The sequence below is a fragment of the Durio zibethinus genome, chromosome 12 (genome assembly GCF_047325235.1).
Source record: "Durio zibethinus cultivar Kanyao isolate XHJ-2024 chromosome 12, ASM4732523v1, whole genome shotgun sequence".
In the NCBI taxonomy this organism is placed as follows: Eukaryota; Viridiplantae; Streptophyta; class Magnoliopsida; order Malvales; family Malvaceae; genus Durio; species Durio zibethinus.
In genome coordinates this window covers 21380451-21407837 of record NC_143173.1, presented here as the reverse complement: position 1 = coordinate 21407837, position 27387 = coordinate 21380451, and the positions used below count along the sequence as shown (strand labels likewise).

At 33.5% G+C, this 27387-nt stretch overlaps 1 protein-coding gene across 1 annotated transcript; it reads left to right on the top strand.

The window, feature by feature from the left end:
- Positions 1-466: 466 nt before the first annotated feature.
- Positions 467-24582, top strand: GYRA (DNA GYRASE A). Its single transcript, XM_022889582.2, has 27 exons — positions 467-1022; positions 1277-1346; positions 1482-1547; positions 1655-1756; positions 4989-5033; positions 5135-5233; positions 5459-5545; positions 6717-6787; positions 7878-7986; positions 8088-8150; positions 9671-9736; positions 9827-9915; positions 10932-10980; positions 11714-11800; positions 11989-12082; positions 13123-13193; positions 13311-13400; positions 14158-14283; positions 14406-14563; positions 19688-19769; positions 19854-20018; positions 20099-20200; positions 22042-22178; positions 22842-22962; positions 23051-23105; positions 23219-23318; positions 24312-24582. The coding sequence occupies exons 1-27, from the start codon at positions 649-651 to the stop codon at positions 24436-24438; spliced, it is 2805 nt and encodes a 934-aa protein (XP_022745317.1). The 5' UTR covers positions 467-648; the 3' UTR covers positions 24439-24582.
- Positions 24583-27387: the final 2805 nt, after the last annotated feature.

The window sequence follows — 27387 nt, the reverse complement described above, 5'->3', positions numbered from 1 at the left end:
CGCAGTGCATGGTCGAAAGGTTAGAAATTTTTACTATCGAAATTAAATATTGCATACGTTAGAGATATCATTATAAACCCATTTGAAAATCATAAAAAAAAAAAAATTACTTCACGAAATATATTTTTGGATAATTGCAAAAATAAAATTTTGATATAATTAAGAAGTTTTCGAAAATATATTTTTGATACAATCAAAAAGTTTTCAAAATTTTATTTTTGATAACCTACTGAAAATAGATGTAAAGGACAAAAAAATTAATTAATAAATATTTAAATAATTTTTTATTTGATTAATTTTAAGATGTATTAAAAGTTTTTGGGGTGCAAATAATCCTACTCTTTTATTAAAACTTAAAAAATTACGGTCTGTAGAGAAAAATCTAAGGTGTAAATAACAGCATCCTTAAACTTTTAACTAAACCTAAATGATGTGAAAAGGCGTTGGACACAGCATATTAAAATCCATTCTAAATTTCATTAGGCAAAACCCATTCTAAAAAAAAAAAAAAAAAAAAAAAGGGAAAATAAAATTCCGGACACCCATTAATCCAAAAGAATTGGCGCGCTCTAACCCACCAAAAAGTCTCTCACTCTTTTAGGGTTTTACAAAATCCACCGCTAAACCCTACAAATTTTTTCACTCTCAATGGCTCTCACCTCCACTCTTCGCTTCTCTTCTTTCCTCCGCCACAACCTCTTCCTCTCCCCTTCTCGCGTCTCCATTCTCCGCCGTAACGCCTCCCACCTCCGGTTTCTCTCATCCTCCCGTGCTCGCTCCTTCCCCCACCCCGTCAAAGCAAGGGGCAGTGGGGGGCAAGGCGACGAGAGTGGGGAAGGAAATGGAAGCTTGACGGCCGTTGTCAAAGATGGCAGCGGCGGTGGCCGAGATGGGCGGGTGGTTCCGGCCGAACTCCACAAGGAGGCTACAGAATCATATATGGCTTACGCATTATCCGTGTTGCTTGGACGGGCTTTGCCTGATGTTAGGGATGGTTTGAAGCCAGTGCATAGGAGGATCTTGTAAGTAATTTATTTGGAGTTTTAATATTTGTATCTAGTTTTTAAGATTTATATTTGAATCGGTTCTCATTTGTTGTTGGAATATGTGCTCACGTTTTTTTTTTTTAATTTTATTTTTGGAGTAACAAACATATTCTCTGTATGTATTTATATAATTTGAATGCTGTGTGCCTCTTGGTCTGCGCTTATATCCATAGCCATGTAGTTATTTCAAGTATATTCACTAACATGGCTTTTGGTTCCATCGCAAACAGATTCGCAATGCATGAATTAGGTCTTTCATCTAGAAAACCATTCAAGAAATGTGCTAGAGTTGTTGGAGAGGTAAAACATTTGACTGTACTTGTGTTTTTTTTAACTGAAATGTCAGACACGTTCTTCATACATTACTACTCGGCAGCTTGTTTTCTAATTATCTGCATTGTTTAACTGTTTCTATTTTTTATGCCTCCATTTCAGGTCCTAGGTAAGTTTCATCCTCATGGAGATACAGCGGTTTATGATTCCATGGTGCGAATGGCACAGGTAACTATGAATTTGTTTTCTGCATGTTTTGCTGATTTTTGCTTGATTTGGTTATGGGCTTCTCTTTGTCCATGATTTATTTTAACTGTTTGTTATCTTTCTTCCAGGATTTTTCCTTGAGATTCCCACTTATCCAAGGACATGGAAATTTTGGTTCAATTGATGCAGATCCTCCTGCTGCCATGCGCTACACTGAGTGCAGACTTGAAGTATGTTTAAAGTTTTCCTCCTCTTAAACATGATTTTGGGACTCTTAAATCTTTGCTTGAATGCTACTGTCTTAAAATAGTGAATCTTCTTTATTTATCATTAATTAAAGAAAAAGAACTGGAAGTCAAGGAACCACTTCTTTTATAGTGTTGATTGGACTCTTATACTTGTGCAATCACTGTCACATTTTCATTCTGTTGCTTTGTGGTAGAAAAATGGGAAGGTTAATAAAATTACAAACGCATAAAAATAACTTACGTTTCAAATATAATAGAATTCGAAGTCACTGAGCTGCTGAAGACATTAGGTCCGCCGTTTTTTTTATAATTTTAATATTTATATTCCTTTCCTTTTTCTTTTGAGTCTAAACTGACCCTCAAACAAAGTAGTTGCACCACCTTTTTGATGATAGCCTACCTTACTAAGAATAGATGTTAGCTGCGCCGTTGGAAGTTGGATCCATTTCTAAATGGATAGGTTTCATATGGAGAGATATATCAGATGACTCCATGGTAATATCTAGGAAAATACTTCTAAAATGTAAAGAATGAAAATTCATACCTGATAAGATAGTATGCATTAAACTTACTTGAACAATAGGATGTTGGAGAAAGAATTTTCTTCACATTGTACAAGTCCTGATTAAGTAAGAGATCTACATGCAGAATCATTTCACTACATCTTAGGTTTAATTAGTCTCAAAACTTAACCACTAATTTTTGAAAATGAAAGCTTACTTGACATGACCGTATGCATTTCCCTTGTCCTTGTGTTTGCAACAGTTGGTGTCTTGTGAGTGCTTTAATGTAGGAAATAAGGAAACCACTTTAGGATATCAATGCCTTTTTCACATGGAGACAGTCTTAAGCTAAGAGTATGATACATTTGGAAAATTGTCCTGCTAGTTTAATATGGAAAACCTCCTATATGAATTTTTGTATTATCAGCTTTGGTTATCATTGCAATAAACTTTCTCCTCCTACCTTTGTTTCCTTTAGATTTTTGTTAAAAGCTAGCAATTTGTTTTTATCATTCATTATTAGTGCTTGTAGGTTTAACTTTTTAAGTTTTCAACCCAAAGGCTTTTGTCCAATCTAGTGAGAAGTTATAATTTATTTTAACAAGGTTAAAAGATGGCCATTTGATCACTCCTCAAAACTAACTCCTTTTTGGGACTTTCATGGTTTATTTTACTCTTTTCTGCAATGAGTTACTGTTTTGTCATTTAGAACTTTTTGGTTTAGGAATAATATTTAGTTCTGTTCAGATAAAAAGCATGTTTCTAGTCTCTTGTATTCATTAATGAATGTTCTAGTCACTTTTATTCATTAATGATAAAAATAGTTTATACAGGGAGATATCAGTTAGGATGTGGACTGCATTAGGCATGGAGAAGCAAGCAAGACAGAAGATTCAAAAAAGCATTGGTTTTAGTATTAATATATGAAGCCTTAAATTTTCGTAAACAGTTTGACCTAGAAGTTACATAGAAAACGCATATTATTTGAACCCTAAGTTTTATTATCTTGAAAAAAGAAAAAATGTTTGGCCTGTTTCCTTAAAATCACTTCACTTTAGAGTAAGTAATTTCAATTTTCAATGACAATCAGTTGACAAAAAGATCAACTGATGCTTTTATTCTCTGGGATGCTCGAAGTGAGGACTAGTCCATTTCTCTAATTTCCTAATAACAAATATGGCAATTGCTTTCACATCCTACTTGATGTTTGCAGCTCCATTCGTTCACATTAAACATGTTTCTCATTGATATTGTTGTAGACAAATAAGCTGGAGACTGACATGTTAGTGTACCCTTACTACGGGAGTGTTGGAGTTATGACTTTAGAATATCCTTTTAGTGTACAGTCTATGGCTTGCATCAGATGTGCATACCAGTTTAAAAGTTTTTAACTATTAATAAGAAGGATATATTGGTCTACTTATTCTGTGCTTGCTGTTACCACATGCACATGTACCCTTACAAAGATGTCTATATAATGGATTGATTGCTTCTAGGATACATGTTTTGATACATTTGAACTTTTTTATCCTGTGTAAAAAAATGACTCAAACTTTTATGTTTTAGGGATTTATTTGGAAAGTTGAAGAGATTATAGTGGGTGAATATTTTCCCTCCAAATCTCTTCACGTTTGAAGAGATCAAAAGCAGATATGCTAGTTAAATTCTTACCTATTAACTCTTCTATTTTTTCCATGGCTTGTTTACCTTCCAATGTAGAGAAATTATGATTTGGTCTCATCAATTTTTACTCCAATTTTTTTAATTCAAATGTTTTAATTGTTTAAAAAATGTATCCAAGTTTTTACACGACCCATGAAATGTAGTCTCTTTTTAGCACGTACACAGAATGCAGAGGGAATGGCTTGGGTTGTCAAAAATTTATTGCAATTCTACTCTAATCCCAATCATCTCATGCCGTATCTTTAACTGTGTTTCCAATGTGCTGGTATATATCCAGGAGGGTTGAGATGTTGACATAAAAGTACACTGGCATAACAACTGAACCATTTTTGTAATTCTTTGAATAGTTAATCTTTTATCAAATCAACCACCAGATTCAAACTGTTCATATTTGTTGTGGATGTCAAATTTCAAGTTGATTTGATATTTATATCACATGAATTAAAAAATATGTATTTTATATCAAATATTTAATGGTTGAAAGTTTCATGATGCCAATGAAATAGTCAGTAATTTTTTCAACTTGAAGATTTACATGCATTCTATATGAATGTACTATCAATTGTAATGTTAAATTAACAAAAACACAAAAAGTTATTAAAAGTTCAGAAGTATTGAAAGTTCTAATAGTAATATTTATTGTACTGTTATAAGTTTTAGTCTCTGTTTATTTATTTCTCTATTGGCCTATTCAGAAGGGGGAGGGGGTGTGTGTGTGGTAGAATGTGTTGAGGTTTGTTGAACCTGTTATCTTAGGTGCAAAGTTATATATATGTTTGCAGTATCATGAAAGATATTGATGTGTATACGCTAATTTTAATGTTTTAACTTGTTATCGTAATATTTGTGAGTAAAAATCTGTAGTTATCGCTTAGTTTCTTCTTAATTTATTGGTTAGAGCTTTAAATTTCCATTGCACTCTCCAATGCTAGAAGCATGCTGTCATTGGTACCAGATTGATTGTTCAATATTCTTGATTTTATAAGTTTTGCACTCTGTAGTCATTTGCTTCAAAATTGTTCCTGCAGGCACTCACAGAAGCAATCTTGTTGGCAGATCTGGAGCAAGATACGGCAAGTTCTGGTCTTTAATGCTTACCACATTGTTATTCAAAGCTGTGATGCTAAAATTTTCAGTACTTCTGTTAGCAATTTTATCATTAATTTTATTGCAGGTTGATTTTGTTCCAAACTTTGATAGTTCATACAAAGAACCATCACTTCTGCCTGCTAGACTACCAACATTATTGTTGAATGGTTCCTCTGGAATTGCGGTGAGTACATCTGATTTTCTTTTTCATCAGAGATTGATCTTTACATGTCTACATTCATTCCAGGACACAGACACAAACATGCACACACATGTACTTACGTGTGTGCATACATACATCTGTACATATGCCTATATGGTATCAACTGCAGCTACTGTTTATAATTATTTCACATTTTTCATTTAAAAATTGAGTGAAATATCAATATAAGATAGTTATGAATTGCAGGTTGGCATGGCAACTAACATTCCTCCTCATAATCTTGGAGAGTTGGTAGATGTGCTCTGCGCATTAATTCATAATCCAGAGGCCTCAGTAAGTGCTAAATTCTCACTGAAATGGTAGAAATTCTGAAATTGTTTTATGGTTACATATTGGCACTTTCACTTTTTAATTGTTCGTGTATTTATCTAATATAAGTTGAAATTTGCAGCGGATTATTTTCATTTAGTTACTGCTTGTTCATAGGAATATCCTATTATGATATGTGTACTTATCATATTGGGAGGCCTGAAGGAAGCTCAATTATCTTATTTGAGTTGGCATGATTGGTCAGCTCAGAGAGAGTAGTTGTTAGTGGATGAGCTATAATTGTTAAACAGATTTTATGTTTTGCTGCAGAGGCGAATTATTCATGATGATTCTGTTCTATACCAAAAAAGGAAAAAAGGAGGTTTTGTTTGTCGAGTATATTCGTTGCTAATTCTTACAGTGCCATATCTACTTCCAGTTTTATTCTTGCAATATGTTTCAAGAATGAGCAAATTTCTAGGCCTGGCCTACTTATGACAATAATCAAGAAGATTTAGTGTTTTCAACTTATTGGTTGGATCTTGAATTAAGTGGTGCAGAGCTCTTTTACAGTTGTTTTTGAGATATTATGGCCTATATTTAAATTTATGAGGTTTTTAGCTGTGGCTGGAGTATGGCTACTTTACAAAAAATGCATTTCTGAGTTGTAATGGTTGTTTTCAAACAGACATTCAAATGTTTCCAAAGTGATGGATGAAAGATTTTTTTTAATTCTACATAGATGCTATCATCTGTCTTGTCTTTGCATCAAAGAAATTGACAACTTTATTATGGGCCTAGTGGGCTTTGAGGTGTCAAATTTGGATAAACTGTTCTGCAGTTTGTCTAAAATATCCTAAGATGGACTGGTCTGATTCCTTTAGTTAGTTGACAATGAAGTTTCTCTTTTGAATTGTAGTAGTAGGATCGAACATTCATTGTCTGCAAAGCTTATGCATGTTAGACCATATTTCGACATTTTGACCTTTCTGTGCTTCTGGATTGTTATGCGTACTTTTGATTGCTATATGTTCACTTTGATACCCCTTAAGGCATAGATGAGCTTTATTTTATATGCGTATTCTATAATCTACCTTAATATACTCATAACCTATATAATCATTATTGTTTTGGAGGTTCTGCTGTTTGTTTTTATTTTGATTTCCAGTTCTCATATTTATTTTTCTTGTCTCAGTTACAAGAATTGTTGGAATATATGCCTGGACCTGATTTTCCAACTGGAGGGTTAATAATGGGAAATCTTGGGTGAGTTACTTTTTAGTCCCCCCTGACTGGGGAAGAAACCAAAATTAAAGCCCCTTTATTTTGCATGAATAAGCATTAGGATATGAAGCTTTTATCTTCACTCAGTAACTCAGTGATTTTTTGTCTCTTTTTTGGGGTTGTAATTGGTGTTGATGGACTTCTTGCTGGGAGGGTTTACTAGATATTCTCATGATGCATTGCTTGTGCTAAAGTTTTTGTGTTATAGTTCATTTCCAAAAAGATGGACGGCATGTATGCCTAAATTTCTGGATATGGGGTTAGACACCGGATTGTGTTACTTTTGTTATAGATGGAATCTATTGTAATACTGGTGTACACTTGATAGAAATGAATTGGCAGAACTGGTTACTATTAGTTAAACTGACTAGTTTGAAATGGCAGAATGATGGCCGATTCAGTTTAAAATATATGTGGCATTGTTACAGTTGTTGCAACAACCATTGGATTTGTGATTACTGTGACTGCCTTACTTGGTGAAAGTCTTTCCCTTGCTAGCCCAAGGCTAGGATTTACTTGTCCTACTCTAATTTCTGAGGCATTTCAGTTTAGGGCTCATAAAAGGAGGATCATTACTGTGATGGATGATGGATAGAAGCTAACTGAAGGATTAAGTTGTCTAGGACTTCAAGTTCACGATTAGTATTGATGTAGCTTAATGAAAAGGTCTCCTTTAATATAGGGTGCATACAGATAAAAGCTAAATAATCTTAGGAATCACCTAATTGTTGAATCTAATTGTACCAAATCAAATCTCTTTTGAATAACCAAATAACAGTAATTAATCTGAAGACCGCATTAACATTAGAGGTTGGAAAGCGGAACAATCTGAATGAACAGCTTGAAAATTGAAACCTGACTTCACAACATGAACCAATTTCAAAAGTTAACAAATTAAACTCAATAGACCTGAGCTTGAATCCCAACTAAATTGCAATTCCTAGAAGAATCAAAGTGGCAAAAGCTTTGTCTAAATTGCTTCTTGTCACTTTTATATAGCTTTGTGTTGATTCTGGTGGAATACATCAAACTATATGTGATGAAGTGTTCTGATATTGATTACTTTTTTAAGGATCTTAGAAGCATATCAAACTGGGCGAGGGCGTATTGTAGTCAGAGGAAAGGCTGACATTGAATGGCTTGACTCTAAAACTAAGAGAAGTGTAGTTATTATTAAAGAGGTGATTATCTTTGTTGCATCAGTTGTGGATATTAATTTTTCTCACGTTGTACATGGTTGGTTTGGGAGCTCTTCTTATTTAATGTTTTGGGAATTAAACAGATTCCTTATCAGACAAACAAATCCTCGCTTGTTGAGAAGATTGCTGAACTTGTTGAGAATAAGGTATTGCCATCTTATTTGAGAATGTTAATTTCTATGCTTTCATCAAAGGTCTGTGATAAATGTTTCTGTTCTTTGAAGTGTGTGGCAAGTTGGTCCCTTATGTTTTTATAGTTTTATTCTCTTAAGCTTCTATTTCTCTTGCAATAAATGAGGAAAAATAAGGGATGTAAGAGGAGTGAAGGGAAAAGTATACCTTCATCATGTTTCAAATTGAATAACAAGAGGGAAATATATGCTTTGGGCACTGTCTATGTTTTGTTTTAACCACTCCTTAATAACCCAGCTTGAATTTGGAATACACTGCATGTGTTTTCAATTCCCTGCCATTCTCTCTATCATGAGCACAGAGTGCTGATGGTCCGCTATGAAGGTGCTTAATTAGGGACATGAGATTGTTTATTATATAACACACCCTTCTCTTCAGGGGTCTTCAAAGTGCTCAAGTTATATAATTAGTGAAATTTATAAGCAGAGGTCATTATATCTCAGTTAATAAGTGCTCCTATCCTTTTTAAACAAATATAAATCAACTTAGAATAATGTGTAGTCTCATTGCTACAAGTTTCTAATCCATTGCCTTCCCTAGAGAAAATTTGAAAACTTGATTGCATTTATAGTAAATATTAAAACATATGTTTATTTTACAATTACTGAGAAAGGGTATACGGGCACTAAAACATGAATGGTGGGAGCATAACAAGTTAAAGCTCTTGATGTATGTTTTCATATTTACTATAAATGCCATAGTAGAAACATCGCTGCCTTGTTTTCCATTATTTTAGGTTCCAGTTGATTGACATTGAGGATTTTACTATGAGGTTTTGGAGCTTTTAATTATGGTTTTCCTTTGACCATTTTCAAGGGAACTGGTAAAATTTGGTCTAGTGCATTATTTTCAGACACTTCAAACATATTTTCCAACAGCTCTTGATGTATTAGTTGAGTTTTAATTAAAAACTAAAATTTTCAATATGCGATGGCTCAGTGTTGAATTTTGCCACTGTACTTCAATTCTGTTGAATTTTTCCACCATACCTTTATTTTGGACAAATCTAATGGTGAGGAATATTCTGTGGATGCAGAATAAATAAGTTTGGAGAAGCAGAATTGTCATGTCAAATTTGACAATATCTGCTTCACAATCATGAAGGTGGCAGAGAGATCCAATGTGAAATTCCATGTTTTTGCTTCTTCGAAACTTTTTTAAAATTGCGTAGATTGATATTCCTTCAGTGGTAATTCCTGTCCAAAAATTATTGAAAAGAAAAGTATAGTGGCAAAGTTCAACATTGAGATTTGAGACATAGTATAGTGGCAAGTTTGATATTTATCCCTTAAGTTTTTGTGACGCCTGGTTCTGGAATTTAACTCAATGAATCATCTTCATTGTTACTCCATGTATTGTGCTACTTGAATAGAGTATTTGACTTCCAATAAACATTAATTTATTGTGGATTGACATTATAGAAATTAATCAAATTATACGTGTTATCTTATTATGATCCTTTTTTTCTAAACAGAGTCTAGAGGGTATCAATGATATTCGTGATGAGAGTGATCGCTCTGGAATGCGTGTGGTCATCGAGGTATGATATATTGGATGTTGTGCAGTTCCTTTAATTTCCGGTTGGTAAAGACACCTGTCCTGATCTTTGTTTTTTTAATTCATGCCACAGCTTAAAAGGGGAGCTGACCCATCTATTATTCTGAATAATCTTTATCGGCTAACTGCTCTTCAGTCTAGTTTTAGCTGCAATATGGTGGGGTGAGTAGTTTATCTATTATCTTTCTGACTATGGATGGGAGTCAAGATGCCATGTTTCTACTATTTCTTTAATAAATTATCAGCTAAGATATTTTTCTCAACTTTGTGAATATTAACTTAATATTGGATTAATTTATAAGTATAGATGATTCAAAGTTCTTGAATGATGCATGCTTTTTCATTTTATACTTTCCAAATTTGTGTTCAATGCTCTACTGAGAACTAATTGGTCAGAATCTGAGATGTCTCCCATATGTAATATAAGGTCACAAGATATTCCAAACTTGACCAGTTTGAAATTGATTTAGTCACCAGTTAACACTCTTCCTCGTGCTTTGAGACAATGGACTTATCATATGTTATGCAACTTCATGGAAGGGATAATAGGCCTATGATGTGGTGTGAATTTTATGCAATGGAGTAACTAATGATTTAGAACAAATAAACATTCTTCCAAATTTTGCAAGAATGTACTGCACCAACTAGCCTTTCACATGGGACCAACAAAACTGCTTGCACTTGCTTTTATATCACATCAAACTTTGTGGTGGCTAGCTTAGCTATAATGAGTTGGTTATATGTGGATAGATTTCTCTTTCACATAAGGTGTCATAAGAACCCAAAACAATGATATATCACTATTGTGTTTCTTCTGTAATGTGAGAGTTACAAACACATAACTTATGTTTGTTGTCTACATGACAATCATGGTTCTAAAATTAATCGACTGTAACTAAAAGCTTAATTTCAGATAGGTGTCTTGATTTCTCCAATACATGCCAACACTGAGTTTTACTTGCAAATTCCTTGTACAATGTAAAGCATATCCATGTGACGAATTGTGATGAATTGTTAAGAGGACAACGATGTGATGAATTGTTTGGAACAGTGACATCAGACTTTTCATATTGAAAGTTGGTTGTTTACATTTGTAATTGATATTCTAATTTTAATTCTATGTCACCCTTATGTGGTGATCATGCGTTGAATACATCTTGCAAATCCTTGTATTACAGTATTCTTGATGGACAGCCAAAGCAGATGGGTCTGAAAGAGTTGCTTCAGGTGAGTTTTTGATGCTTTACGTCTAATTCCAGTTTTGTATTAACTGAATTCAAAATTTTCTTACATGTTAAATACCTACGGTTATCATGTTCTTTTTACATTAGTATCCAAATTGTCTTATTTTATCTGGTCTTTATAAGTTTAGAAAAGTAGGCCCTATTTAAGTGCCTTGTTTCTCTCCTCAAAAGTGTGAAATTGAATAATATATGTAATTAGCAAGTAGTTTTGGCATGTCTCCAACGGAATTAATGGTGGCTTAGGACATGCAGGGTGGGCTCATTACTTTTTTATCATGTATGTAATTATATAGTCACTATCATTGCACAACTAATTTGCTAAAACTGTGTGATTTGTAATAAATTTGGACATGCAAGCTGCACTCATCACTTTTCATTTGTGCCTCTAACTATATATTTACTGTCATTCTACTAATTTGTGTATTGCATTCGTTAGTTTCTAGTGCACATAGAACAGCTCTATATCTTGGCCTAGCCCCTATGGCAAAATGTGTGTTCATTTGTGGTTTTATGTTGGTATTATGCATGCGTGTTTCTGTATGTATATACAATACATTATTTGCACATTCCTATGCCTTGCTCTATGGCAACATTTTTAACAGATAAGCGTCTCATGCCATTTTATCTTCAATTTTCACTCTTGTTCTTCTTCCTTGCAGTTCCTATATTATTGAGTCTTAGCATCTTTTATTTATCTCTTTCTGTTTCTTTGTCAGGCATTCTTAGAATTTAGATGCTCTGTTGTTGACAGACGTGCAAGGTACAAGCTTTCACAAGCCCAGGATAGAAGGCATATTGTCGAGGTATGTCTACAAAAACATTTAAGACTAAGAAAAATAAGGTGCTTGGGCATCCCATCTACTGAAAACCTTAATTTCTTTTGACATTAGGTATATTTTTATTTTTGCTGGTGATTCCATTTAATATCACCATTTTCCAGAGGTGGCTAATTTTCATGTTTCACTCTTTTCAATTTTGCATATGCACTCAGGGTATTGTGGTAGGGCTTGATAATTTGGATAGAGTGATTGATATAATCAAAAAGGCTTCAAGCAATGCAGCTGCTTCAGCTGGCCTAAGGAATGGTTAGCCCCTTCAGTTTTTAACTTATATATTTCTTCCACTTTCTTTCTGATTGCATGGTCTTTTTCTTTCACATATAATTAATAGACAACAGAAGAAAAAAGAAACTCCTCTTGTGCTGCATCCTCAATGATTGGTTTTATCTTTATCTAATGAAATTTGATGCATTTTGACATCATGTTTAATATAACATTTTGGTCATTGCTTATGTGTCTTACTATTCCGTTTCCCACTAGTGTTTATGTAGTCAATTTTTAAATTGACACCAACTACTAGATGATTCTTTATTTTTTTGGAAAATTATGCTGGGTACAGATAGGCTGTACAAAGCATCTTAGTAACAAGAATATTGTGGTTTCATTTTGAAGAAGCCTTTTAGCCAATTTTTGGGCAAGCTAGGAAGAAAGTTAATATACAATTATGAAGGCAAGTTAGAACCTCGAATGTGGATGTTGTGGTTTCATACCCTATTTTTGTTTCCTATAAATATCTTCCTCTGTCAGTTGAGGGTCTTATCTTTTCTATCTTGCTTAGGAATGGAAGCTTGTTACTTCTTTCTTTTCCCTTGTTTGTTATTCTTTTGTATTTTGGGCTTTGTTTCGCACTAAGGTTTTGATACTGATTTATTATTTCATTATCATTCATTGACCACATCTAATTATCATTCATTCTCTATTTGAGTTGCATTGGGTTGATATTGGTTTTGGTTATCTTTAATGAATGTGAAAATTGATATTAATAGATTTCGACTGGGTTTGTGATACACACAAAATATCATCAGGGAGCAAATTTCCTTTTTTTGTTTTGGAATATTTAACAATGAAGTTAAACACTCTATGGTAGCAGATTTGAACTTTGAATCTTGTAGGGCCCCATGTTACCCTTTTACCATCAAACAAGGGTATCATTGGCTAGGTTTTTTCTCCAAAATTGAAGGGGCTGGTTTTTATGTGGCTTCAGTTTAGATTTCTGCCAAAAAAAAAAAAAAGATATCATTATAGAAAGCTCCCATCACTACAAATGGTTCAATTTTTTTATGCAGAATTCAATCTTTCTGACAAACAAGCTGAGGCAATATTGGATATAAACTTAAGACGACTTAACCTTCTTGAGGTATGTAGCTGCAATTTCTATTGTAAGTTAGGAATCTATTTCTCAATATTGCTTCTTAGGTTATTTTATTTGCTAATTATGTCATCTGAAAGATGTCATATATTCATTATTCTGCAGCGCAAAAAGTTTATTGATGAAAGTAAATCATTAATGGAACAAATTTCAAAGCTAACTGAACTATTATCAAGCCGGAAAAATATATTGCAGGTAACTTTTTATAGTGTAAGCTATATTATTCTGATTTATTCCAGACTTTTTCATCGTTAAGATGCTTGAAAAACTAATCAATGATCGATGGATGCTTTTACATTTGCATATGATACTGTTAGGTTCAACATAAAATCTCGACATTTAGTTTGTTTCATGTGCTATTCTGAACACATAAATTAATTGAATGAAGAAACTTATGATCTAATGCGTTGTGTTTGACATAAAAATATCATCCCTTCCTTGAAACACAATAACAAAAGAATATTGGAAAAGAAAGAGAAAATCTTTATGTTTCTACTACTTTCTTGGAGTCTGATCTAAGGTTGATCTCTCCAATATTAACTAACTATTTTGTTAACACATTGCTTTTAAATATGTACTCACTTTTCCTTATAGGCTGAAATTGACCAATTTATTTCTTTCTGAGTTAATTATTCAAACTGTTAGTGCAGTTTATTGTTTAGTTACATTACCATGCCACATGCCACTTTTGCCCATAAATTTTTGGTAATGGCTGTTTCTATCAAATTTATGGATGTCCTGCTGAGAAGCTCTGAAGTTCTATTTGCTCCAATATTTTGGTAATTTGTTTATGCAAAAGCAGCCTTTCAAATTTTGAAATGAAATAATAGTTGATAGGTGTATTTTTTCAAATGGGCACAACTCTCTAATGGTGATCTAAACCTGTTTCAAGTATTCTGCAATTTTCTAGTTTCTTGTCTTTCTAATATTCTTTTCAAACCTGTTGTTTTAGTTAATAGAACAAGAAGCAATTGAGCTAAAGAACAAGTTTTCTAATCCAAGACGTTCAATATTGGAGGATTCAGATGGCGGCCAACTTGAGGACATAGATGTTATTCCAAATGAAGAGATGCTACTGGTAAATGATGAAATTGAGTTCTCCATGTGACCCAAATCATCTTCTTTCTCAATTCATTTTACATCATGTTTGAATATCATAATGTATGGTTTTGCTCTTAATTTTGTGTATATTCTTTTTAGGCATTCAGTGAAAAAGGTTATGTTAAGCGGATGAAGCCTAACACCTTTAATCTTCAAAATCGTGGAACAATTGGTAAATCTGTTGGAAAACTTCGTGTAAATGATGCAATGTCTGACTTCATAGTTTGCCATGCGCATGACCATGTGCTGTATTTTAGGTACTTGTGCCTTATTATCTTTATTGTCATTAGTGTCATTTGTATGTGATTGCAAGTGTTGTTATATGTTTGGTTTTCTATTATTTTGGCTTTTGTTTCTTTCTTCCTTTTTTTGGAGTTTTTTTTTTTTTGGGGGGAGGTGTGGAAAAACTAAGAAATAAATCAGTGCGGAAATTGAATGTATATTGAAAAATTGCTCATAAAGAATTATACAAGAACCTTAGGTTTATATACAACTAACTAGGGGTTAAACTAGGAAACTAAATCTTCCTAAAAAACTAATCCTATAATTGAGGGATTATCTATCCTAATTTTTTGTACTTAATTCTAGGGATACAAATACTTAATTCTAGAGATACAAATATAAATATACAGATTACAAGATTACAATTAGTTGTAAATAAGTGTTTTCCCACACTCCCCCTCAAGTTGATGAATAGGTGTTTTCCATTCTCAGCTTGGAAATAATTTCTTGAAATGTTGCACTGCTGAGGCTTTTAGTTAACACATCTGCAAGTTGACCCTTGGTTGATACATAAGGTGTACAAATCAACCCACTGTCTAGTTTCTCTTTTATGAAATGCCGGTCTACTTCAATGTATTTTGTTCTGTCATGTTGCATAGGATTGTGTGCAATGCTTATTGCAGACTTGTTATCATAGTAGAGTCTCATTGGTCCATCCCACTTGATCTTTAAGTCTTCTAGGATAATTTTTAACCATAGTAGTTCACAAATTCCTTGAGCCATTGCTCTGAATTCTACTTCAGCACTTGATCTTGCCACCACATTCTGTTTTTTACTCCTTCAAGTCACAAGATTACCACCTAAGAAAGTGCAGTAGCCTGAGGTGGATCTTCTATCAGTTACTGAACCTGCATAATCAGCATCTGTATATGCTTCTAGAACTAGCCTCGAATTTCTTTTGAATAAGATACCTCTCTCAGGATTGGCCTTCAAATAGTGCAATATACGGTAGACAGCCTATAGGTGCACTTTTTTAGGACTATTCATAAATTGACTTACCACACTCACAGCATATGCTATATCAGGTCTAGTAAGTGAGAGATAAATGAGTCTTCCAACTAATCTTTGATACATCTCTCTATTTACAGTAGCATCTTCATTAGCTTCTCCAATTTTATGATTAGGATCTATAGGGGTATTTTCAGGTTTACATGCGAGCCCACTTTCCTTCAGAAGATCCATCACATATTTCTGTTGTGAGATGAAGATACCATGTTGTGAGTGAGCTACTTCAATTCCTAGGAAGTACTTTAATCTCTTTAGCTCTTTTATCTCAAATTCTCTAGCCAAACACTGTTTTAGAGATTTTTTCTCTTTTTCATCATCTTCAGTTACAATTATATCATCAACATACACTAATAGAACTGTGACTCTCCCTGAATCAGAGTGCTTGATAAACAATGTGTGATCTCCTTGACTCTGTTTATATCCCATTGCTAGCATCACTTTGGCAAATCTCCCGAACCAAGCCCTAGGAGATTGTTTAAGGCTATATAAAGCCTTTTTCAACCTGCATACTTTGTTTGCATCTAGATGACCTCCAAATCCTGGTGGAACCTTCATATATATTTCTTCTTTCAAATCACCATGTAGAAAAGCATTCTTTACATCAAATTGTTGAAGCTGCCAATTGTAATTTGCAGCCAATGATAACAAAATCCTAACTGTATTGATCTTGGCAACTAGAGCAAAGGTTTCCTGATAATCCACTCCATAGGTTTGAGTGTAGCCCTTAGCCACTAACCTGGCTTTATACCTTTCAACAGTGCCATCTGCCTTGTATTTTACAGTGAAAACCCATTTATACCCCACTGGATTTTTTCCTTTAAACAACTCTACTAGTTCCAATGTTTGATTTTTCTCTAAGGCCTCCATTTCTATTTTCATGGCTTGCCTCCATTTCTCATCGGATAATGCCTCAGATAATGTTGTTGGAACAAAAATAGTGTTTAGGCTCACAAGAAAATTTATGTGGGATGGTGAGAATTTTTCAAATGACACAAAATTAGAGATTAGGTATGGTAGATGCTTAGCACATTCTCTGGTTCCTTTCCTAATAGCAATAGGTAGATCATAATCACTGGTTATAGTTTTAGGAGATTCATGCTCATTTTGAGAAACATAGTCAAAAACTATAGTTACCTCATTTCTAATGTTAGGATCAGGTTCTTGGACTGGCACTAGTTCAGGATCTGAAATTTTCTTTCTTAAGTACACTTGTAATTCCTTCATAGAATCAAGAACAATAGTATCTTTTGTCATATCTTCTATATTTGGAATGGGTTCACACTCAAATTCAGTGTTTGACTTGGGCCCAGCAGAAATAGGTTTCGACACAGAAGAATTAATGGGTGTAAATGTTGAAGAAGGGGACAAATCAAGCAAAAAGAAGTCTTTATCCTTATCTTCCATGAATGAAGTCTCCCCTTGAAGATAAAGTTGAGTAAAAAATGGTTTACTTTCTTCAAAAGTAACATTTGCAGACACATAATTTTTTGGTAGGAGGATGATGGCACTTTTATCTTTTTTGAGTTGAGGAATACCTCACAAAAATACACTTAATCACTCTTGGATCCAACTTTCCGTTGTTATGATTGTGAACATGGACAAATGATGTACAACCAAATATCCTAAGTGTGAGATTGTTTGTGGTATTGAGGTTGGGATAAAATTGTGAGAGTAGTTCTATAGGAGTTTTGGATCCCAAAACCCTTGAAGGTAACCTATTTATAATGTGTGTGGCACTGAGAACAGCTTCCCCCTAGTAAGATTTAAGTACATTTGTTTGAAAAAGGAAGGCTCGGGTTGTGGCTAGTAAATGGTTGTTTTTTCTTTCTGCCATTCTATTCTGCTGTGGAGTATTAACACGAGATGACTCATGGATAATCCCCTCTTTTTGGAAATAGGTGGATAGACTCTGGTTGAAGTAGTCTTTTGCATTATCAGACTTAAATCTCTTGATTCTCACTCCAAATTGATTTTGGAAGCTTAAAAAAACACACTATTCGCATTTGATTTGGATTTAATTAAAAAAATCGAAGGGACCCTGGTACAATCATCTATGAATGAAACAAATCATCTTGCACTAGAAATATTAGGAATTGTAGAGGGACCTTAAATGTCACTATGAATCAAGTAAAAGGGAGTAGAACTTCTTTTGTTACTAATTGAAAAAGACACACGTCTATGCTTTGCAAGTTTGCAAACATCACAATGAAAATCTTCGACATTTAATCCTTTGAACAAAGAAGGAAACATGTTTCTGAAAGTTCCCAAAGAAAGATGTCTAAGACGAAAATGATAAAGCCAGATTTTGTCTTTATTGAAAGATTTTTCATAAAGAAATGACAAAGGTAAACTATTCTTGATATTACTTGTGTTATTTGATGTTTCAAGATAGTATAGTCCATCCTTCTCCTTAGCAAGTCCAATCATCCTCTCTGAACTTTGGTCTTGAAATTCACAATAAGAGGGATAAAAAGTTACTTTGCAATTCATATCTCTGATAAGTTTTTGTATAGATATTAGATTAGTAGACAATCCAGGAACATGAAGAACATTTTTGAGAACAAACGAGGGATTAACTTGAACATCTCCTAATCCTGCCACTGTAGTAAGTGAACCATCTGCAATAAAAATTTTCTTATTACTAGGACACAGGTTATATGTACTAAACTTCTGTGAGGAATGTATCGTATGGTCTATGGCTCTAGAGTCAATGACCCAATAACTCGTAATAAGCTTAGTTGAGACATTTAATCCATGAGAATCGGAAGCTTTACTTGAACTAGAGATCTTACCCAAAGAACATACCACAGTAGGCTTTTCAAGGATTTTCAATAAGTTTCTCAGTTTTTCAATTTCTTGCCTGTCGAACTCTTCTTGTTTTTGAGACATCTGTAGTACTCCAGTGATTTTTCTAGTTGACATTTCCTCAAATTGGGTGGTAGTGATATATTTCTTTGAAAGGGTTCGGCAATGAAGGCCTAAAATAGAAGTCAACAATGAAGGTTGAAAATTTTGCTTCCCAAGAAGAGCCTAAAGCTCTGATACCATGTGGAAAAACTAAGAAATAAATCAGTGTGGAAACTGAATGTATATTGAAAAACTGCTCATAAAGAATTATACAAGAACCTTAGGTTTATATACAACTAACTAGGGGTTAAACTAGGAAACTAAATCTTCCTAAAAAACTAATCCTATAATTGAGGGATTGTCTATCCTAATTTTTTGTCATTAATTCTAGGGATTCAAATACTTAATTCTAGAGATGTAAATATAAATATACAGATTACAAGATTACAACCAGCTGTAAATAAGTGTTTTCCCACAAGGGGTGCTTGTGAAAGTTGGAGCATTAATTGATTTCAACTTTTCTTTGCTATCTTGCTTTCTATTTTAAAGGGCTGCAATTTCATCTCTGCAATATTTTTTTTATATTTATTTCTGCAGGTTGTCATGTAGGTTTAATTGTATGGAAACTGCACTTGTTGAGTTATTATTGTTGCTTTTTTGTCTTCTGAGTTTCAATTATGAAAAATTGAATGACAGTTGTTTGGGTGAATTAGTTTTGAATTCTTTAACCAGAAAGTGATGAAAAGGATCAGGTTTTAACCATTTGATTTACAAATGAAAGGCAACTAACCCCAATCACAATAGGTGGTTTCTTTTTGACGTTTATTCCTTTACACATTGATGTAAGATAAATGTATTTGGTACAAAATAAGAAATTTCTGAGCCGCTTTTATTCAAAAGAGGTTCATTACCAAGCATTATGCTATATAAAATCCAGAGTGGCTTGATCTAGATAAGGTCATACCATGCATGCATGCTCATGGTTCAGTTAAGTATGGTTGCTCTGGTATTTGGATGGCACACTAGCCAAGAGATGCAAGACTACTCTGGTAGCTATTTAGTTGGCCTGTTTGAAAGCAGCTTGTTTTTGGAATTGGCCTCTTGATGTCTGGGTGCATGAAGGTCGTCATGTTCTTTGAACTTGCATATTATGCTAGTTCCAGTCAAGAGGGTTCTTTGCTGCATCTGTAATTCCTAAATCCTAACAACAAATATACATTATGATTCCCAAATGCCTTATGCAGTGATAGGGGAATAGTGTACTCAGCTCGTGCATATAAAATTCCAGAAAGTAGCCGGACTGCTGCTGGGGCACCTTTGGTCCAGGTATTTATTGTTTTGCTATTCTCCTTTTGTTGATTTTTTTTAGGCTGGCTAAAGGCAGCTTGGATTGTTTCATGCTCATGACAGATCATATCTTTATCTGAAGGCGAGAGAATAACATCGATTATTTCTGTAAGTGAGTTTGCTAAAGACCAGTTTCTAGCGATGCTTACAGTGAATGGCTACATCAAGAAAGTATCTCTGAATTACTTTTCAGCAATTCGGTCAACCGGAATCATAGCCATTCAATTGGTCCGTCTTTCTGTCTAAGCATGGACCTTTGATTATAATCTTTCAAATATGATATCTCTTACCCCTCACTAATATGCCAGGTTCCTGGTGATGAGCTAAAGTGGGTTCGTCGATGCACAAATGATGACCTTGTAGCCATGGCTTCACAAAATGGAATGGTCATTTTAAGTTCCTGTGACATTGTAAGTAATCTTTTGTTGCTTTCTCTCCTTTGAACATATTTGCAAGATTCACCAAGGTCATGTGTATGAGCAGTGACTCGAGTAAATAGAAGCAGCTTATTCGTTGTCTGATTTATTTCTCCTATTCTATTTGCCTCTTAAATTGTTCATATTCATAATTTTGCACTGCCCAGTGTAAAATTGAGTAAAAGAATGACATTAGCGAGAAATATTATGGTCAAACCTGGGATTTGAGAAGGATGAAACCTGATTCAATTAGCTGTATATTGAATTTCTTTGTCTTTGCTGCCCCACTGGACATTGATCTTTACTTTGCTTCTTATCATTTTCTTTTCTTTTCTCTTTTTTGTTTACCTGCTGCACATGTGGAGAATCTTTTCCTCTGGATTAGTTAACAAAGTTCAGTTGTGGAGTTTAAGATGGAACTTCTGAACAAGTATTTTTTGGTTAATGTTAATGAACTTTTTACTTGTTTACAATGAAAACAAAGATGCGCCAGCTTTTTCAACCAGATATTAATTACAAGAAGGGTGTCAGGCAAAGTGCTGAAGTTGTCACACAGATATTTCTAGACAGCTGATATATCTTGCATTGTACTAGTCTAATATAATGACTGAGGTTAATTTTAAATACATATTTGATACTTTATTATCATGTCGAGAAGTTTTTGATACTTATTGGACATGTAGTGACATGTTAACCTTATGGTGAATCCTTTTTAAGCACAGTATTGGAATAAATTTGTTACTGAATGCAAAAAATGTTCTAAGTTTTGCATTCTATTATGTTTACTCATCCCAAAAAGGGTCTACCTTCCTTTCTGACAATGAGCTCCTATAGTAAACTTCCAACTAAAAAAAATACAAGTTAGCTCAAAGAGTAGCATTGATAGGAGGAAATATAATTATTTATGAGGACAGTCATTGTTAGTGTCTTTTTCTAGAAATTGTTCTATGATTATATATGTATCTTGGAGTATCTGTATCCTGTATCCTAGTTATGATGCCAAAGTGGCTATTTGTCTCTAGGTACAGTAAAAGAGTTGTATAATATTCCAGGCTCAGTAGGAGAAAATTCTTTGTCTCGCATGTCTTCCTCAATATTTCAAAGCTCTTAAAGCATGCTGTCATTTGTAAAGGTTCTTCAAATAGGCGCATGAGCTAAGCTGAGTTGTCATAGTGAACCATACTAGCTTGACTCATTTAAAAACTTTCAGCTCAAATCTTCATGATCTTTTAAACTCAACATTGTGGAGATTTAACACATTTGAGATCAATCTGATTCCATTTAATCAGTGCAAAACATAATATCATATTCATATCATGTGTAAAAATATTAAAATTTAATTATTCTATAAGGTCTTGAGCTGCTTAAGTTCAATTTTAGAAAACTTGAACCTGACTTACTCAAGTTATTTGAATTCAGCTTATATCCACTTGCAGACAAATATTGCTCAAGTAGTTGGCGAGTTGGTTCCTACTAACTCCTGAGTGGGGTTTGACTCACTTTTATCTCCCAGCACCAAATTGCAGCACAATTAATATCTCAAAGCACATTTTAACAAACAACTTGAACTCTTGAATTTATTATTAGTTAGCATCTTTACAATTCCTTTTGTAATGGTTATTCCTCTAGTATTTTCTGAATACCGCAATGAAATTCTCTTATGGTTTATATATTGCCTTGACCTTAGGTAACTTTTGTTTTCCTTTCCAGAGATCTCTTACAACAATGGTAGATAGTAGCAGGGACTAATTTTACCTAGCATTCCTCTATTTATTGTTATGTTTTACAATTTAGTATGTAGTTATTCTTGTTTCCATTTGTTGTTGTGTGTTCAGATCCGAGCACTAAGCAGAAATACCAGAGGAGCTATTGCCATGAGACTGAAAGAAGGAGATAAGATGGCAAGTATGGACATCATACCTGCACCACAGCATAAAGATTTGGATAAGGCAGCAGAGGATTCCGTGAACAGGTAAATTATTTTAAACTATAATAATCTTTAACTCAAGCTTACCCACATTGTCAGACTATTAGTTTGGGGTTGGATTTAGGGGGCTTTGCTAATTCAAGTCAAAGAAAACGGTTTAAGAGTATCTTCAACTTTATTTAAACTTCAGAAAACTGTTCACTGCTCTTAAATTTGTTTTCACTTTTTCCTCCCTGCCTCCTTTTGGAGTGATATTGGCCATAAGTTGATTGGCTAATAAATAATCTGGATTTAGGATGTAAACCAGACTTCTGGTGCAATTAAAAACAGTTTCTGTTATTAAGTTTCCTCTATATCACTGTCTGTCAACTAGGTAATAATGTTCAAAATGATTTCGGGGTTTACTCTCTAAGTTGCATCACTCTAGAGTTCTAGACTTGACATTTTGCTTTCAGCCCTTGGTTTAAAGTTCCTTTGGTGATAGATTGAATGTATTTCACTACTTGGATTTTGGTTATTTTCTATTGTAATGTGTTTTCTACTTTATCATGTTTCATGAGATAGGGGTGTGTCCATTTTGAGTCTTATTTGTTCTTGGTGCTCTCCTGTTGAATTCACTTCCTCTTCTTTGTTACTGTTTCTCTCATAATATTGGGCATTGGCTTTGACATATTTACTTATTTATGTTTATTTTCTTTCCCAACATAGCGATAAGAGCGGCAGTGGTCCATGGCTGTTGTTTGTCTCTGAGAATGGCTATGGCAAGCGGGTTCCCTTGAGTAGCTTCAGACAATTGCCTTTGAACAGAGTTGGTTTAATAGGTTACAAGGTACTTCATCACCCTGATTGTTAAGGGAAGTTTTTTTCTGCCTGATTCAGTTGTTCTCAAAGATAACAAGTGTTTGCTCTCTCTTCAGTTTTCTTCAGAAGATCACTTGGCAGCAGTCTTTGTGGTTGGTTTTTCATTGGCAGGTAAATTATGTAATTGGTGATTTATGTGTAATATTCTTGTAAAATCTGACAGAATTACTCTTATTTCTTAATTTATATTCTCATTATTCTCTCTCTCTCTCTCTCTCTCGCAGAAGATGGTGAAAGTGATGAGCAAGTGGTTCTGGTCAGCCAAAGTGGTACTGTCAATAGAATTAAAGTTCGGGATATCTCGATACAGTCTCGCTATGCAAGGTAAAAGTAGGAGAATTTATTTGTGCAAGAGATGTTTAGTTTTGCTACTAATGGGTGAACTTATACTTAACTGTTGCATGAAAATGCTATATGTGCATCTCTTCTCCCTGAACAATTGGGCAAAATAGGACAAAGTTTGTGCAGATCACAAGCTTCACAGAATAGTCATCCTGATGCTCCTCCCATTTGAGCATTACCGTGGTTGTTAACATAAGACAGTCTCCAGGCTCGGCTTAGAACTAAAGTACAAATCTTGCAAACATACAAATAAATAAATAAATAAAATAAATCTTTAAAAAAGTTGAATTTGCATCCATATTCACATTATCTCCTCCCATTTGAGCATTACCATGGTTGTTAACATAAGACAGTCTCCAGGCTCGGCTTAGAACTAAAGTACAAATCTTGCAAACATACAAATAAATAAATAAATAAAATAAATCTTTAAAAAAGTTGAATTTGCATCCATATTCACATTATCGACTCTAATGATGATTGAATACTGTGTAGATGGAGACACTAGTTTGTTGGAATTGGCATATTCCTCTCATTGTATAAGCCATTATGGGTCTCCTCGGAATATAAGTTCCGAAGTAGAAACTTGTAACAGTCTTAAGTAGTGTTATTCTTTGTCCTTTTCCATATACCCTCAGTTTAATTTAGTGAGGTGATATTTTTTCAATATATATATATATATATATATATATAGTTCATTTCTTTTCCTTTATTCGCATATTCTGTAGCACAACATAGTTTAAAAGTAGGCAAAATCATTTTTCTTATTAATAGCTTTAGATTTTTTTAATCTTGCATAATTTTGGGGGAAGGATGGATTTGAACTTCGCTCTTGAGTAGACATGCATCTATTATTGAGCAAAATGCTTTTACAAACTATGCTCGAAAGTTGAAACTTTGAACTCAATGTATGGTAAATTTTACTTTGATTCGAGTATATATTGTCAAGTTAGTTATTTTACTTCATTTATTTCGCAGAGGCGTTATTCTGATGCGACTAGAGTATGCCGGAAAGATTCAATCAGCATCGCTAATCTCAGCCTCCGCAGACGAGGCAGCGGAGTTGCTACAGGATGAGTCAGCAACTAATGCTGGAGCAGCTTAGGACACATCTGTGGCTTCATAGAATCATAAAAACGGTTTGGCCGATGTTCTCAAATTTGTATCTTTTGTATTGAATAGATGTAGCAAAATTAAATTATCTTTTAATAGCAGTAGGCCTTTTTCTTGGCTTATTTTTAAAATCAAATTTTTTTGGCTTCACTGTTATGTTTGTCATATTAAGTTTTAAAAGCAGAAGTGACAGGTTTCTGATGATTGATGACATTAAGACAAAAAAAGGTTTAGAGTAACAAAGGAGATAAATTATTACACGGGAAATTGTTTCATTTTTTTTTGTCCTCTTATTTTTTAAAACTGATTTTAAAAAAATTATAATAAAATTTAATTCATTTTAAGGAATTTTTTATTTCCAAAACAAAAACATTATGCATATTTTCAATCCTTTGTCCAATCAATAATTATTATAAAATGTAAATAAGCAAGTTGCTTGCACATCTAATGTTTCGATGGTAAACTCATATTTTAATGTCATTTGGAGCTTTAGAAATTGGGATTCCAAGGTTAACATGCTTTGTTAGTGTAATATTTTAATTCAAAATATGTTGTTGCTAATATTCTTTCTTTTTAAAAATTTTTTTGAAAAATGAATTATTTAATTCAAATTAATAGATCGGTAAGACTTTTATATATCCAGTTAGCGTTTGCAAAAATAACTGTTAAAATTCATAAATTATTTATTGTAAAGGAGAAGCTGCTATTAATTGAGTCAAATCGATCATATTATGCATAATAACACATAATTCATGTTAAACTTGTATAATTGCTCTAATACATTTGATTTCTTGATCTTATTTCATCAAACCTAATTAAGGAATGTGTTATCACTTAAGTATTTGTCCATATTTGTCATATTTAAGGTGACAACAATGATACATAAAGGTTCAAAACAATGATACAAAGCTGGATTTGCAAACTTAAAGGGCAATATCAATTTCAGTTCAATTTGAAGCTACAGTCAACTTTCAAGGTAGAAAATCAATGAAGGCTTACGAAAAGTTTAGGAACTGGTTGTTTCCTAGTAAGTGTTAATTTGTGAAAACTTTCAATGTGGCTGTAAGAAAAAACTTTAGAAATTATGCATTGCATGGGAAATTAAAAATGCATAGTCATTTTTTTTTATTTAACTCTTACTAATTTTATTTTGCAACGATAAAAGTAATAGAAGTATTTTAAAGTGATTATATCGACTTATGAGTTTAAAATTTTGATTATATGAAATACTTTTGAAAGGTTTATAAAAATATTATAATCTGCTAGCAATTTGGCATATCATATTTAAGTTATATGTAATTAATTTTATTGTGGTGGTTGTTGAATTATTGAAATAATTAAATTGTTTATTCTAAAAATTAATATTCCAAAATTTTGATTTGTTGCAAGAACAAATTACAACAAAAAATGTTTTAATATCAGTTAATTTTCTTATTTATTATATTAATGGCTGTGAGACAGAGAAGGTTTTTGCAAACTATAAGTTTGGAGTAACAAGGAAAATGGGTTGTTAATGTTGTTGTTTTTCTAATGCAAGAAAAGATAATTGAGAGAAGGCTCAAGCGAAGCTTGTCTGTAACTGTATGTTTGTCATATTCAGTTTTAAAGGGGAAAGTCTCAGCACACAAAAAAAAAAAAAAAGGTATTGTTGACCGTTGACCCTCTCCCAAGTCCCAGCTTCGAAGGCAACTCTACTCAATAGAAACAAATATACATTAGAAACAAATAATAAAAACAATTTAACTCAGATTAAGACTCACGCATGGACTGTCTTAATCATTTGGAACATTCCTTTAGTAGTTAAACCTATCTTAATCAAATCAAGTACTTTTTAACTGCCAAAGTTATTGGTCCCAAGCCAAAATTTTTCTTCTTAAAGGATTTAGTCTTTGTACTACAATTGATCAAATTTAATACTTGCATTAAAACTTGTTTGCAAATTTAGAGCTTTATCAAACACTAGTATCAGAAGGAAAGCACGTCTGTATTAAGAAAGAAAAAGGTTTTTGAATTGAGAAACTGTCATGTGAAGCGCGTCTACTGTTCATGTTTGTCTCTTTCAATTGGCAAGATTTTTATTACTGTTGGATTAATAAATAAAAGTTTTTTTCATGCAATAACTTGAGTTTTTTTTTTGGTCAAGAATCAATAGTATTTCATTACTTTGTAATCAGAGTTACAACGATCACAATTACTAACATCTATCAGAATAGAAGAGAACACCCGACTCATGAACTCAGTACTCTAATGGTACATTTAAGGAGGTGCGTGCAGTCCATTCTTATTCAGTTTTAAAACCAACGAGGATAAGCCAAAATCACCTAATTTTCATTGCACATACCATTCTTGGTTTGGGTAGCAACGCCAATCAGCCGCTCTATCAGCTTTTCCGTTAACACAACTGACCCTAAACCCTTCAAACCACTTCACTCCTTTATAACTTTGATACCCTCTTTCTTTACTCAGTTCCTTGCTTAAGACTTCAGAGTCTGTTTCCAAGATCCATTTCTTTTTGCAGCATTACTCCTTCTCGCAGTTCTTAAGCTTCTGCCATTAAACTAGAATCAACCTTTTTCTTGTTACTGACTCCTCCAATCAACTCTTTTCCCAGGATTTCTAATCACCATAACCAAACCAGCTTCACTCGTTTCTTGAGAGTAAGCACCATTACAATTTGCCTTCACCCTCCCTTCTTCAGGTTCTTTCCAAATTTCTTGTCTGCTACTACCTATGTTATTTTCCTTCTCACCAGCTTGACCTTCTAAGAAACACATATACTAAGCTACTGCTCATTTAATTCTAGCAATTACCATCATCACATCAGGCTCTTTCCTCTTATTTATTGCTTCAAGACGTAGTTTCCAAATATTCTGCAAAAGCAATAGTAACTTGCAATCTCTGTTAATCATTCGCCATGCCTACTTTTTAAGTTCAAGCATTC

Coding starts and splice junctions, on each gene's coding strand:
- GYRA (XM_022889582.2), top strand. CDS start 649: ATGGCTCTCACCTCCACTCTTCGCTTCTCTTCTTTCCTCCGCCACAAC. Junction 5,546..6,716: donor TTCATAATCCAGAGGCCTCA/GTAAGTGCTAAA, acceptor TTCTTGTCTCAG/TTACAAGAATTGTTGGAATA. Junction 20,019..20,098: donor GAATCATAGCCATTCAATTG/GTCCGTCTTTCT, acceptor CTAATATGCCAG/GTTCCTGGTGATGAGCTAAA.